Source organism: Bufo bufo, chromosome 8 (genome assembly GCF_905171765.1).
Source record: "Bufo bufo chromosome 8, aBufBuf1.1, whole genome shotgun sequence".
Classification (NCBI taxonomy): domain Eukaryota; kingdom Metazoa; phylum Chordata; class Amphibia; order Anura; family Bufonidae; genus Bufo; species Bufo bufo.
Genome location: NC_053396.1, coordinates 58,050,366 through 58,066,529, shown reverse-complemented (window position 1 = coordinate 58,066,529; position 16,164 = coordinate 58,050,366). Strand labels below are relative to the sequence as shown.

Below are 16,164 nucleotides of genomic sequence, written 5' to 3'. Positions count from 1 at the left end.
TCCACAATAGTAACATAGCTTGTTCATTTTCCTAAAGTCTCTACTATCAGAATGGCAAGAAACCTGACCCAACTGCATGGGTTCCTCCGCTACCCCAGAGTTACCTGTAACATCACCCGGGGAGGCAGTATACGAAACCACTCACAGAAGGGATACCTTGCGTGGAGGGAGCCCTATACCTCTCTCTGATACGTCTATCTAGCCGTACTGCTAAAGACATGGCGTTCTCCAAAGAGTCTGGGTATTCATGAAAAGCAAGGGCATCCTTCAATCTTTCAGATAACCCCTGACAAAACTGACTACGTAACGCGGGATCATTCCACTCTGATTCAGTAGTCCACCTCCTAAACTCAACACAGTAAGCCTCTGCAGTATGTTCCCCCTGAAACAAATTACATAATCTCGACTCTGCCATCGAGACCCGATCTGGGTCATCGTAGATTAATCCCAGGGCCTTAAAAAATTCCCCCACCGACCGGAGGGCCCGAGAACCAGGTGGCAAAGAAAAGGCCCATGATTGCGCGTCCCCTTTAAGCAGAGAAATAACTATACCTATCCTCTGACTCTCATCACCTGACGACGATGGACGCAGCCGAAAGTACAATTTGCAGGATTCTCTAAAACGGATAAAGTCATCCGTACCTCCTGAAAATCGATCAGGAAGAGCCACTTTAGGCTCCACACAAATTTGACCTGCACCAGCTGCCAGAGCATTCTGACACCGTGTGACCGAACCACGTAGCTCCACAACCTCTAGGGATAGCCCCTGCAAGCGGTCAACCAGTGCTTCAATTGACGCCATCAAAAAAACGCTGGGTAATGGCAGTCACAGTATGGCGGATTATAATGTCACGGCGGACGTGCACTCAGACTTACAGATAAACCACCAACCAGGCTCTGGGCGAGAGACAGGGGAAGGGTCACCTCCTAGCTAATCCCTGACCTCTTTCCCTGCACTGCTCAGCCCACATGCAGACCATGGTGGTAGGTATGATGTGTCCCCGTGCCTGGGCTGAAACTCCCTAAATTCCCTGAGATGGTGAAGAGGGGAAACAGGAGCAGCCTGCTCGCACAGAACCTGGATGGGAGAGATGACACAAAACAACCAAACTTGAAACCACACTTATCTTTCAGAGCTGGAACAGACAACCTTCCTTCCTAGCTTCCAAGACCACAGTGATTCCTATAATCCGCTCAGAGCACTGGGATGGTGTGCTATTTAAACTAATGACCCCACCCAGTGCACCTGATGAGAGGCGGATCCAGCACGGCTCCAAAACAAACACTAAACTCGTGCTGCTATCCTGGTCGACCTCCGCACATCGTCAGAGCGGGGCATGACAGATATAGTCAGTTTGAGACCAACACTGTATCAACTGTACTCCTATTGACAATGATCACTATAGTCGCAAGATAGTGTGTTGCCAGTCCACTAGTGATTGTAAGAAAAGCAGCTATTACTGCAACAGACACATGCAGTGAGATATAGTCAGTTTGAAATCAACACAGTATCAATTGTGTTGTTAACGGTAATCACTATAGCCGTAAGATGTATTGTCAATCCAATAATAAATATAGCAAAGCAGCTGTTGCTGCAACAAATAATATGGTCGCAGGGTACGACGTTACCAATCCAGATGGTAGCTAAGTGGCGATCACGCTGTCTAACAGATGGGTCGGCTTATTAATATGCCTACTCCTATGGGTCGAAGGTGCTAGGCATTCATGCGAGAGTTGACTTCTCTGGGTTGTGTCTTGATTCCCTGTTACGCGGTGTCTGTATTGGTGTGCACGCTGACTCATTCCCACGTGGTCAGGAAATAGTGCGCAGGTTATGGGATGCGAACAGCTCAGGTAACGGATTGCGAACAGTCCTTGGGATCACCGGGCTGTTGCGACAAATATAATATTGCTGGAAACTGCAATCAATAACTATTCACTGTAAATAAACTAGCGCCAGATGCGTTTCGGAACTACATGTTCATTCCTCAGTGGCCTGCAGTGAATAGATCCATGCCTCCATTTAAACAGTGTTCCATCATTGGGGGGAGGCATTCCTTCAAAGTCCAAATTCTGCAAGATCCAGACTGGATGTTATTCCCTATACCTACGTGTAGGGTTGTTGCGGGTATCGAAATTTCGATACCCAATCGATACTTTTGTCCCGTATCGATAAGATACCGGGATTTCAATTTTTTCGATACTGGGCAGCCTAGTATTACAGAACATGATCACGCTGCTGTGGGAGCGCCAATGTTCCCTCAGCAGCACAGGGGAGAAGGAAGCAGTCTCTCCCTCCCTCTGTGCCGCTGCCACCAATGAGGAGAGAGGGGCAGGCGCACTGCGCCACTAATGATAGCAGGACTTTAAATGGGTCCGGACTTTAAGTTACAGAGAGCGGCACCCAGGGATCTCACTGCACTTACTATTATTCCTGGGCGCCGCTCCGTTTGCCCGCTGTGCCCCCATTACTGACTCCTGCTCCGTATGCTAATTACTACTATCGGAGCAATGGGCAGGAGACATTAGCTTCTCTCCTGGGTGTTCCTTCTCCCTGGCTGTAGCGCTGTCCAATCGCAGTGCAGAACGTCACAGCCAGGGAGAAGGAACGCCCAGGAGAGAAGCTGATGTCTCCTCTCCATTTCTCCGATAGTAGTAATTAGCATACGGTGCAGGAGACAGTAATGGGCGCCCAGGAATAATAATAGGCGCAGGGAGATCCCTGGGCACTGCTCTGTGTAGCCTTCTCATGAAAGGTCGTCTTTAACTTTTAATACAGGAGGCAGGTGCCGGCAGCAGAATCGCACCGCTGCTTGGCATCCTGCCTCTGACAGGAAGCTGCGATGATCGGCAATTAACCCCTTAGGTGCGGCACCTGAGGGTTTAACTGCCGCTGATCTGCTGCCGGCACCCGCCTCCTGTATTAAAGGTTAATCATTGGTGGCGCAGTGCACCCCCCCCCCCCCTCCCTCAACCCCCTAGTATTAAAATCATTGGTGGCAGTGGCCACAGGGTCCCCTCCCCTTCTTATTGGTGGCAGTGGCCACAGGGTCCCCTCCCCCTCATTGGTGGCAGCTTCTGATCTGAGCCCCTAGCAGTGTAATCCTGGGGCTCCAATTGGTTACTATGGCAGCCAGGACGCTACTTAAGCCCTGGCTGCCATGGTCAGCTCCCTGCTGCTGTGTGTACTATGCACAGGGCAGCAGGGACAGTGTGAAGACCTATTTACCCTAATAGAGCTCTATCAGTGTGAATAGGACAAGGGATCAAAAGATCCCAGGTTCTGGCCACTAAGGGAGGAAATCGTTATTAAAGGGAGTTTTTCACCTCGATTTTGGTTATAGAGCTGCGGACATGCACGGCTAGATCGCCGCTAGCATGTCTGCAATATTTTGTTCAAAAAATGATTTTAGAGATATGTAAATGAGCTTTGTAAGGAGCCCAAGGGGCTGCACTAACCTTCGTGGTGCTTAGCCATGCCCCCCTGTGAAGGAGCCAAGCACCGCCAATGTCCTTCGAATCTCCTCCTTTCGTCACAGATTGCCGTAATCTCGCTCATTCCTATTATATTTTATTTTATACTAGCAGAAGGACCCAGCTTCGCACGGGGATATTTAATCTATTTCATTTTATGTTTCCCTGTGTCGTTAAAAGATAGACAGTTTCTCCCATAACAATGACCTCTACAGTACCCGCCTCTTTAACAATGACCTCCACAGTGCCCGCCCCTTTAACACTGACCATCACAGTGGCCGCCCCTTTAAAATTTAACTCCACAGTGCCTGCCCCTTTAACAATGACCGCCCCTTTAGCATTGACCACCCCTTTAACAGTGCCTGCCCCTTTAACATTGACCTCCACAGTGCTTGCCCTTTAACAATGACCACCCCTTTAACAGTGACCTTCATAGTGGCCGCCCCTTTAACAGTAACCTTCACAGTGCCCGCCCCTTTAACAGAGACCTCTAAAGTGCCCACCCCTTTAACAGAGACCTCCTCAGTGCCCGCCCCTTTAAAAGTGACTCACAGTGGCCGCCCATTTAACATTGACTTTCACAGTGGCCGCCCATTTAACATGGACTTTCACAGTGACCGCCCATTTAACATTGACTTTCACAGTGGCCGCCCCTATGACAGGGACCTTCATAGCGCCCGGCCCTTTAATAACAGTGACCTCCACAGTGCCCGCCCCTTTAATAACAGTGACCTCCACAGTGCCCGCCCCTTTAAGCAGTATAGAAAAATGGCTGGTTGTTACATGTAATACAATTAAAAAAAGGACCCAATAGGGTGATATGGACATGCAAAAGCTTACATTTTTTTTTAGTCCTACCTCAAATATTCCACTCTATTACCATAAAACTTAGCTTTTATTCATGTTATAAAATGGCTTATTGTTTGGATTAAAAACACAAGCTTTTGTCCTATAAAAGTATACATGTAAAATTTGTATTGATCACTTGATATTTTAATGCCTTAAAGGGAACCCGTCACCTGGATTTTGTGTAAAGAGCTGAGGACATGGGTTGCTAGATAGCCACTAGCACATCTGCAATATCCAGTCCCCATAGCTCTGTGTGCTTTTATTGTGTAATTTATTTCACCAATATTTGGTGTCTCAGCTTAAACACTTGGGTTCATGGTTCTCTCTTGTTGGGATATACTGGGGATCAATGCCTGCTTCAAGGGTTTCATTTATTTTTTTATTTTACTCACTTATGTAGCACGGACATATAGCATTGGTATTATCCAGTTGAACCATTTAGTAGAAAAAAATGTGCGGCTAACAACGCCAATAACGCCATATCTTTCAAAAGCTTTCAATTCCTTCCTTCAGTTCAAACAATCTGAATGTGACTGTTCTTTAGAGTGATATGATTGGTATAAATGGTTTGTTTTTAATTCCATACTTGTGTACCCCAGTTGCAATGTTCCATTTATTACTGACACTAAGAGGGACTTGGACAGTAGACGCTTTTGCTACTGAACCCTGGTTCTACTGTTTACATGCATATGTGATGTTCCAAAATTGTATCCTGTCAATTCTGTACCTTTATTTATTCATAGTTCTGTACTTAATGCAAAACTAGAAATAAATAAACCAAATAAAAAATGTATTACAAAATGTTCATGCAAATACTAGCCTGGGAATATAGATAAACACTGGGTAATCCCTACAGTTATGTTTTAGGAAAATTGTATAACAAAAGTCAAGAAAAATACCAATGCAATGCATCTATAAGCAATATAAATCTAGGTGCCTTTTCAATTTTTTTATGCATTTTGTAGTCAAATCTCTGATGAAGTCAGCAGTTTACAAATGACATAAGTGCTGTGGTCTTGTTTAAGATCATTTTACTGAAAAAAATAAATAAATACCTGAATTATCAGATAAATCAACTTGTCCAAGATCACATGGTAACTGATCAGTCCTTGAATCTGAATCTTCAATTTTAGATGCTGGTGACCGGATCAATAATCCACGGGTTTCTCCTATTAAATAAATTAACAGCAAATCAGCATTCTCTAAGATCACATTATGTGCATCGTTCCACAAACATAAACATTATATATGAAAACACATTCAAACAGGGGGAAAAAGTTAGGTTGAGACGTTTGAGTGGTTGCCCAAGAATTTGTTATTGATGGTCTAACCTAAGAAAAGGTCATCAATATCTTATTGGTGGGGGTCCGACTCCCAGAACCTCCACCAATAAGCTGTTTGAAGAGGCCACAGCGCTCCAGACATTGATGGTACAGTGGATATAAAAAGTCTAAACACCCCTATTAAAATTTCAGGTTTCTGTGCTGTAAAAAAATGAGACAAAGATAAATAATTTCAGAACTTTTTCCACCTTTAATGTGACCTATAAACTGTACCACTCAATTGAAAAACAAACTGAAATCTTTTAGGTGGAGGGAAGAAAACAAAAAAAATTTAGTGGTTGCAATTTGCGGAACGGCACGGACAGCCATTGATATAACGGCCTATTCTTGTCCGCAAAACGGACAAGAATAGGACAGGTTATATATTTATTTGCAGGGCCACGGAACGCAGCAACGGATGCAGACAGCACATGGAGTGCTGTCCGCATCTTTTGAGGACCCATTGAAGTGAATGGGTCCGCATCCGAGCCGCCTGCGGCTCGGATGCGGAACAAAACAACGGTCGTGTGCATGAGGCCTTAGTCGCATCCCACAGCAAAAGCCATGGTCCACGGAGAGCTTCCAAAGCATCAGAGGGATCTCATTGTTAAAAGGTATCAGTCAGGAGAAGGGTACAAAAGAATTTCCAAGGCATTAGATATACAATGGAACACAGTGAAGACAGTCATTATCAAGTGGAGAAAATATGGTACAACAGTGACATTACCAAGAACTGGACGTCCCTCCAAAATTGATTAAAAAAAAATGAGAAGAAAACTAGTCTGGGAGGCTACCAAGAGGCCTACAGCAATATTAGAGGAGCTGCAAGAATATCTGGCAAGTACTGGCTGTGTGGTACATGTGACAACAATCTCCCGTATTCTTCATATGTCTGGTCTATGGGGTGGAGTGGCAAGACGAAAGCCCTTTCTTACGAAGAAAAACATCCAAGCCAGGCTACATTTTGCAAAAACACATCTGAAGTCTCCCAAAAGCATGTGGGAAAAGGTGTTATGGTCTGATGAAACCAAGGTTGAACTTTTTGGCCATAATTCCAAAAGATATGTTTGGTGCAAAAACAACACTGCACATCACGAAAAGAACACCATACCCACAGTGAAGCATGGTGGTGGCAGCATCATGCTTTGGGGCTGTTTTTCCTCAGCTGGAACTAGGGCCTTAGTTAAGCTAGAGGGAATTATGAACAGTTCCAAATACAAGTCAATATTGGCACAAAACCTTCAGGCTTCTGCTAGAAAGCTAATCATGAAGAGGAACTTCATCTTTCAGCATGACAACGACCCAAAGCATACATCCAAATCAACAAAGGAATGGCTTCACCAGAAGAAAAGTTTTGGAATGGCCCAGCCAGAGCCCAGACCTGAATCTGATTGAAAATCTGTGGGGTGATCTGAAGAGGGCTGTACACAGGAGATGCCCTCGCAATCTGACAGATTTGGAGTGTTTTAGCAAAGAAGATTGGGCAAATCTTGCCAAGTCAAAATGTGCCATGCTGATAGACTCATACCCAAAAAGTCATCATTAAGTGGAGAAAATATGGCACAATAGTGACATTACCAAGAACTGGACGAAAAGACGAGAAGAAAACTGGTCTGGGAGGCTACAAAGAGGCCTACAGCAACATAGGAGCTGCAGGAATATCTGGAAATTACTGGCTGTGTGGTACATGTGACAACAATCTCCCGTATTCTTCATATGTCTGGGCTATAGGGTAGAGTGGCAAGACGAAAGACTTTTCTTACGAAGAAAAACATCCATCTACATTTTGCAAAAACACATGTGAAGTCTCCCAGAAGCATGTGGGAAAAGGTGTTATGGTCTGATGAAACCAAGGTTGAACATTTTGGCCAAAAGATATGTTTGGCCCAAAAACAACACTGCACATCACCAAAAGAACACTACACCCACAGTGAAGCTTGGTAGTTGCAGTATCATGCTTTGGAGCTGTTTTTCTTCAGCTGGAACTGGGGCCTTAGATAAGCTAGAGGAAATTATGAATACCAGTCAATATTGGCACAAAACTGAACGCTGAACACGAAGAGAAACTTCATCTTTCAGCATGACAAAGACCCAAAGCATGCATCCAAATAAACAAAGGAATGGCTTCACCAGAAGAAGATTAAAGTTTTGGAACGACCCAGCCAGAGCCCAGACCTGAATCCAATTGAAAATCTGTGGGGTGATCTGAAGAGGGCTGTGCACAGGAGATGCCCTCGCAATCTGACAGATTTGAACTGTTGCCAAGTCAAAATGTGCCATGCTGATAGACTCATACCCAAAAAGACTGAGTGCTGCAATAAAATCAAAAGGTGCTTCAACAAAGTATTAGTTTAAGGGTGTGCACACTTATGCAACCATATTATTTTATTTTTATATTTTTTCTTCCTTCTACCTAAAAGATTTCAGTTTCTTTTTCAATTGATTTGTACAGTTTTTAGGTCACATTAAAAGGTGGAAAAAGTTTATATCTACTGTATATCGCATGAGGGCTGCCCTCGATTTATTCCTATGGTAGCACTGAAAATAATCGAGCGGCACGCTCGACTATTTTCAGAAGTGAATGGGAAGCGGACTGCGCAAGCATCACCACCTCTCCATTCACTTCTATGGAGCTAATGAAAATAGTTGCGCACTATTTTTGGCACTCCCATATGAATGAATGGCGGGCAGCCCATGGTGCGCCCTCTAGCACTTTTCGGGCTCTGTTCTAAGTATAGGTGTAGATCCCAGAGGTGCGACCAGCATCTATTAGACACTGGGAGCATATCCTACTGATAGGCCCCCAATGTCCAAGATGGGAATACCCCTTTAAGTTAAACAAAATCCATAAAAATAGGAAAACATCCTAAAAGATAAAATACTCAAAAGATAATTCCACCATGTCCACCAAGACTGTTTGGTTGCAGGCTGACTAATTTATAAATCCAAAATGATTCCCTCTAAGTTTTTAAAATATATCTGGGACAGTATTTGGTAAGAGTTAAATGGATGTAGTAATGACACTGAAATCACACTGCAGCTATGCATGCATCATTGTGCAAATGATGGACACACTTGGGGTCATTTATTATGACCAGCATTTTAGAAGCTCGTCTTAACCAGGCGCTCGCGCTTGATGCACCTGAGTTATGTAGAGGCAATGGCGTAGATTTAGATAATTTTCGACACCTTAAACAGATTCGGCCACAAATCCGCTTCACAACTGAATCTGCAACAGATATACCCCAAAAGTTGGCGGATATCTATTCATAAATGACCTTCAATTGTGTTTCTGAAATCCCTTCTGAATATTATAACAGTGGCCAAAAATATTACGTAATGTGATGGAACTTTGGAATTTCAGCTGTGATTTTAGTGGAGTAAGGCCCTTAAGTTATCGAATACTTAGCAACATATGCCAGTGACACAATATATTCCTAACTTGTCTATGTCCAGTGTTGTAAGTGGTATTGAAATTGTGTTTAAAGTTCCTGGTATCATCATACACACCAGATGGTGCCAAACGATCAACTTGTGAAAGGGCTGAGGCTCTGTCAAATGTCTGTTTAACCAGGCTCTTGGTATAGTTTTTGTCTTTGAATCTAGCATATAAAACTATTGACTGGTGCGAAAAGGTTGCACACTCAGAACAATTTCTCCAAATCCTTTTCAATTGCCGAAGGGAAAATCCAGATAGCTATTCACATGCACAGTGAAATGGACAGTGAAGCCCTGATCTCCACCCGTACCACTGTCCCTACCTACTTGCACCATCTGTCCCAGGCGGTGGGCCACAACTGGATAACAATCCCTCCTTAACTATCTGCAGAGGCTTAACCTAAAGGGATAAGAGGAGTTCAAATACAAAGAAGTCAGAATCAGACTGGACTGCATCTGAAGCCAGGACTGCATCTGAATCCACAAGCAAAGTCAAAATCAGGCCAGAGTCTGGAGCCGCATCTGATTGGCCTGACGCTTCTGTTCCCCAATAGGCCATGCAGCAACCATGACAGCGGGGCTTGTTGCTATGCTGTGACGGGAGCACTACTGCCAGGCGAATCCATGACAGGTAAGTGAAGCAGCACATTAAAGATCTGAGAGTATGACATAACTGAATGCTTGGTAATTGGGAATGGGGTCGTGACTGCAAAGACTGACCTCATTCGTGAGTGTTTTCACTCCTCCTGGCACCTCTATACTATGCAGATGTCAGAGCATGCTGGGGGTTATAGATCCACCACAGTGCTCTTGATGTGCAAGCCCCTCAGATCCTTAGGTGACTACATGTGTAGTGCATGTGTGTTGCTATAATGCAGGAGGACATTAAAAACATGGCATGGAGAACTGCAAGTCCAAGCATGTAGCCAATGCTTCTATAATGTTGTTCATGCAGTGGCAACTACAAGCCCAGCAATATCATTCTGTCTGTCACAGGTTGTCTCCTGCAGTGCTCACAGGGTCATGTAGTGTTTTCAAATTGTCTAGGATTGCTGTTTAATTGCTGTCCGCATCTGTAGTTCCGTTCCGCGGCCCCGGAAAAAGTATAGAGCATGTCCTATTCTTATCTGCAATCATGGACAAGAATAAGCATTTTCTATATAGCACCGGCCCTGTGCATTCTGCAAAATGCGGAACGCACACGGCCGGTATCCGTGTTTTGGGGATTTGCAATTTGTGGACCGCGAAACATGGCACGGTCGTGTTAATGTACCCTTAGGGACACGGTTAGTTTCTACTGTACTACATACATACACATGTACCAGAGTTAACAGTCACACTTGTTGATTTATCACATCTAGTTAAAGCATTAGGTCTATGACTGTTAACTCTGCTACATCTCTGTATGTATGTAGTACAGTACAATGGTGCACCGGCGCTGCCTCATCACTGAGTAATGGAAAGTCCTACATCATCATATACTATGTATTAAAGGGTTTCTACCACCAGAAATACTGTTATGTAGCTGACTGACATTGGCGATGCGCTAATGTCAGCACTACATTACAGTATGTTTCTAACGTTAGTCCCTGCAGCCGTTTTTGTTAAAAAAGCACTTTTATTATATGCTAATGAGCCTCTAGGTGCTATGTGGGCGTAAAATCAGCATCTAGAGGCTCCGTCCACTCACCCATTATGCCGCCCAGGTCCAGTGTTGTGCCCGCCCAGCTCCTCTTCATTGATGCCACTGTTCCCTGCATCGTTGGCGAAATCCCGCGCCTGCGCCGTTCACTTCTGTCTTCGGCACAGGCACAGTGAGTGAATGATGCGATCCTGGTGCCGGATTCCTCGAGCACCTAGAGGCTCATTAGCATATAATAAAAGTGCTTTTTTAACAAAAAACGGCTGCAGGGACTAATGTTAGAAACATACTGTAATGTAGTGCTGACATTAGCGCATCGCTATATCAGTCAGCTACATAACAGTATTTCTGGTGGTAGAAACCCTTTAAAGACTGATTGCTGTCAGTGAGTGGAAACATTCTTACTAGAAGAGGATTCTTTACGGTAAGAGCAGTGAGTCTATGGAACCCTCTGCCTGAGGAGGTGGTGATGGTGCGTTCACTAAAAGAGTTCAAGAGGGGCCTGGATGTATTTCTGGAGTGTAATAATATTACAGGCTATAGCTACTAGAGAGGGGTCGTTGATCAAGGGAGTTATCCGATTGCCTGAATGGAGTCAGGAAGAAAAAAAATTTCCCCCTTAGGCGGCATGCACACAACCGTGGTGTGTTTTGCGGTCCGCAAATCTCGGATCCGCAAAACACAGATGGCGTCCGTGCGCGTTCCTCAATTTGCGGAACGGCACGGACAGCCTTTAACCACCTCCGGACCGCCTAACGCAGATTCGCGTTCCGGAGGTGGCAGAGCTGCGCACAGTCACGCATATACGCGTCATCTCGCGAGACGCGAGATTTCGCTCCAAGCCGACCCGCGCATGCGCATCGCGGGCCGGCAAAAGTTAAAGAACAAGTTCGTCACCAGCCTGCCAGCAACGATCATTGGCTGGCAGGCTGGCGATTTTTAAAAAATCCAATCACAAGCCATATAACAGATCATATTAGTAAATATGATCTGTTATATGGCTTCTCTGCTCCTCTGCTGGTCCTTTTCGTCGGTTGGATCCAGCAGAGAAGCAGACATCACTGTGAGTACACCAAACACTTCACTGTAGCCCCTGATCACCCCCCTGCACCCCAATTAACCCTTTGATCACCCCCTGTCAATCACCAGTGAAAGGAAAAAAAGTGATCAGTGTAAACTGTCACTTTTTTTTTTTTCACTAGTATTGGCTGTTAGGTTTTAGGGATAGTTTAGGCCCCTTGGTTAGGTAGTTAGCGTCAGTTAGCGCCCACCCCCCCGCACCGCAGTCACTTTTATTCGCTGAATAGCGTATCGCTAATCAGCATTTGTACTTTTATAGTATCTGTAAGTGATCAAAACTGATCACGGTCAGATCTATAATAGTATTAGTGTCACTTTAGTTCGCCCTCCACCCAAAACGCAGTGTTTGCCCGATCAGGCCTGATCGGTCGCCCACACGTGCGTTCACCCACGCCCGCCCCACCGCAGTGACAAAAAATATATATTTTTTTGATCACTGCACATTCATTTTACACGCACTGCGGCGATAAAAAAATCAGTTTTGATATTTTTTATCAACCGCAGCGGCCTCCGGTACTTCGCTAGCCTCCCCTTTGTAAGACAGGTTTGCTTTTTTTCTTGGGTAGTCTCAGGGAATACCCCTAAATTTAGTAGTCCAAAATGTCAAACAGGGGGTATTCTTCTGAAGAGGCCTACAGGATTCTGACCCAGTCGGATGAGGAGTGGGAACCCTCATCTGACGAATCTAGCGGGTCAGAATATGAACCTGTGGAAAGCAGTGGCTCTCTGACCCAAAGTTCGGACGAGGAGGTGGAGGTCCCTGATAGCACCAGGCGTACCAGGCCCCGTGTCGCTAGACCACAGGTTACGCAGGATCCGCTTCAAGAGCAGCAGAGTGGGGCTGTCGCTGCCGGATCACGTGGTGAGGCATACACCAGCAGCGCAGCCCTCCCTGGACCTAGTACCAGCACTGCCGTACAACATGGTGACGTGGCGAGCACCAGAAGGGCAGTTGAAGCTGGTACGGTGGCACGTGCAATAGTTACCCCGTCGCAGCCACCGCACAGACAGGCCCGTAGACCCCCTAGAGTCCCTGAGGTGCTGGCAAACCCTGATTGGCAGTCACCAACTTCAGCCGCACCTGTAGTTCCCCCTTTCACCGCCCAGTCTGGAGTTCGGGTTGAGACGGCTCAAATCGGTTCGGCCCTGGGATTTTTTGAGCTGTTCTTGACTGCGGAGCTCTTGGACTTAGTCGTGGCAGAGACCAACCAGTATGCCACACAATTTATATCCACCAACCCGGGAAGCTTTTATGCCCAGCCTTTCCGGTGGAAACCAGTCCAAGTTTCCGAAATTAAAATTTTTTTGGGCCTTCTCCTCAACATGGGCCTGACAAAAAAGCATGAATTGCGGTCATATTGGTCAACGCACCCAATTCATCACATGCCCATGTTCTCTGCTGCTATGTCCAGGGCACGATTTGAGGCCATCCTCCGTTTCCTGCATTTTAGCGACAACACCACCTCCCGTCCCAGAGGCCACCCAGCTTTTGACCGGCTCCACAAAATTCGGCCCCTCATAGACCATTTCAACCAGAAATTTGCAGATTTGTATACCCCCGAGCAAAACATCTGCGTAGACGAGTCCCTAATACATTTTACCGGGCGCCTTGGCTTCAAACAGTACATCCCAAGCAAGCGTGCCCGGTATGGGGTCAAATTGTATAAGCTCTGTGAAAGGGCCACAGGCTATACCCACAAATTTCGTGTCTATGAGGGAAAAGATCAGACCCTGGAGCCGGTCGGTTGCCCTGACTACCTGGGGAGCAGTGGGAAGACAGTCTGGGACTTGGTGTCACCCTTATTCGGCAAGGGGTACCATCTTTATGTGGACAATTTTTACACAAGTGTGGCCCTCTTTAGGCATTTGTTTCTAGAACGGATTTGCGCCTGTGGCACCGCGCGAACTAGTCGCGTGGGCTTCCCCCAACGGCTTGTAACCACCCGTCTTGCAAGGGGGGAGAGGGCTGCCTTGTGTAACGAAGAACTGCTCGCGGTGAAATGGAGAGACAAGCGTGACGTTTACATGCTCTCCTCCATTCACGCAGACACGACAATCCAAATTGAGCGAGCAACCCGTGTCATTGAAAAGCCCCTCTGTGTCCACGACTATAATGCGCTCATGGGAGGGGTGGACTTCAATGACCAGATGTTGTCTCCGTATTTAGTTTCCCGCAGAACCAGACGCTGGTATAAGAAGGTGTCTGTATATTTAATTCAATTGGCGCTGTACAATAGTTTTGTTCTCTACAGTAAGGCTGGGAGAACACGATCTTTCCTCAAATTCCAGGAAGAGATCATCGAGAACCTCCTTTACCCAGGAGGTTCCGTGGCCCCATCCCCCAGTGTAGTTAGCCGTCTACACGAGCGACATTTCCCCAGTGTCGTTCCTGGTACCTCAACCCAACCGTCACCCCGAAAAAGATGTTGTGTCTGTAGCAGGAGTGGAATAAGGCGTGACACCCGCTATTTCTGTCCTGACTGTGCTGACCACCCTGCCCTATGCTATGGAGAGTGTTTCCGGAAGTACCACACACAGGTACACCTAGCATAGGGATGCATCTCACAGGACAGGCACACAGGGCTATTAGGGCCCTTTTACTCTCAGCTGCTGCAAACCTCTCCTTTCACCTGGGATAAAGTGCATAACGTACTTCGCCACATCTTTGGGCGATTTGCGCTTTGCACATTGTCCCATGGGGAAGGAGAGGTTTGTTCTATAAAGGTAAAAAAAACTAAACAAAAAAAAAATTACCGGTAAGTAAAAAAGTTAAAAAAGTTTAAAAAAGTTAATATGTTCTGTTCTAAAGTTAATAAAGTTATTGCTTTGCGGCCTGGTTTTTTCTTTTTTGTTTTGTTTTTTTTACCTTCCAGGTGGACCAACCGATGAACCAGCTGCAGCACTGATGTGCATTCGGACAGAAGCATTGCGCTGCTGTCAGATTACACGCAAGTCGGTGTATGCGGCGCTGCAAGACGAGATTTCTCCTCTGCAGTAAAAGATATGTTTGCCGAGGCATATGAGCTGAGGAGGTGGCGGTGTTCATATACTTTGGCAAACACTTTGTATATATAAAAAAAAAAATCCCGGCAATGATTTATTCATCCACATCGATTGATGAATGGAGAAATCTGGTTTGCCAGGGCATACGAGCTGAAGTGGGTATGGATGTTGGGCGGAGCTCCTATGTCCTGGCAGACGCCTTTCCCCTCCTTTTTCTTTTTTTGGCAGAGATTTTTTCATCCACATTGATCGATGCGAATGAAGAAATCTGTGCCGTTCATTTTTTTCTTTCAGCCCAGAGGCTGAACGGAAAAAAAAAATCTCATTACCCGTATGCTCAATATAAGGAGAATAGCAGAAACTCCTAATGCTGGGCATACATGTAATGATTGCGGAGACCCTCAAATGCCAGGGCAGTACAAACACCCCACAAATAACACCATTTTGGAAAGAAGACACCCCAAGGTATTCGCTGAGGGGCATATTGAGTCCATGAAAGATTGAAATTTTTGTCCCAAGTTAGCGGAAAGGGAGACTTTGTGAGAAAAAAATCCAAAAAATCAATTTCCGCTAACTTGTGCCAAAAATTTTTTTTTTCAATGAACTCGCCATGCCCCTCATTGAATACCTTGGGGTGTCTTCTTTCCGAAATGGGGTCACATGTGGGGTATTTATACTGCCCTGGCATTTTAGGGGCCCCAAAGCGTGAGAAGAAGTCTGGTATCCAAATGTCTAAAAATGCCCTCCTAAAAGGAATTTGGGCCCCTTTGCCCACCTAGGCTGCAAAAAAGTGTCACACATGTGGTATCTCCGTATTCAGCAGAAGTTGGGGAATATGTTTTGGGGTGTCATTTTACATATACACATGCTGGGTGAGATAAATATCTTGGTCAAATGCCAACTTTGTATAAAAAAAATGGGAAAAGTTGTCTTTTGCCAAGATATTTCTCTCACCCAGCATGGGTATATGTAAAATGACACCCCAAAACACATTCCCCACCTTCTCCTGAGTACGGAGATACCAGATGTGTGACACTTTTTTGCAGCCTAGGTGGGCAAAGGGGCCCACATTCCAAAGAGCACCTTTCAGATTTCACAGGTCATTTACCTACTTACCAGACATTAGGGCCCCTGGAAAATGCCAGGGCAGTATAACTACCCCACAAGTGACCCCATTTTGGAAAGAAGACACCCCAAGGTATTCCGTGAGGGGCATGGCAAGTTCCTAGAATTTTTTATTTTTTGTCACAAGTTAGTGGAAAATGATGATTTTTTTTTTTTTTTTTTTTTCATACAAAGTCTCCTATTCCACTAACTTGTGACAAAAAATTTTTTTTTCCATGAACTCACTATGCC

General features: G+C 45.4%; 1 protein-coding gene across 1 annotated transcript in view; it reads right to left on the bottom strand.

Annotated features, from left to right (window-relative positions):
- The window catches only part of KLF8 (Kruppel like factor 8), a 293,082-nt gene that overhangs the window by 141,269 nt on the left and 135,649 nt on the right, over positions 1–16,164 (bottom strand). Inside the window, exon 3 of the mRNA XM_040404895.1 lies at positions 5,379–5,492. Within this exon, the coding sequence (XP_040260829.1) occupies positions 5,379–5,492 (114 nt within the window). The remainder of the gene's footprint in view (positions 1–5,378; positions 5,493–16,164) is intronic.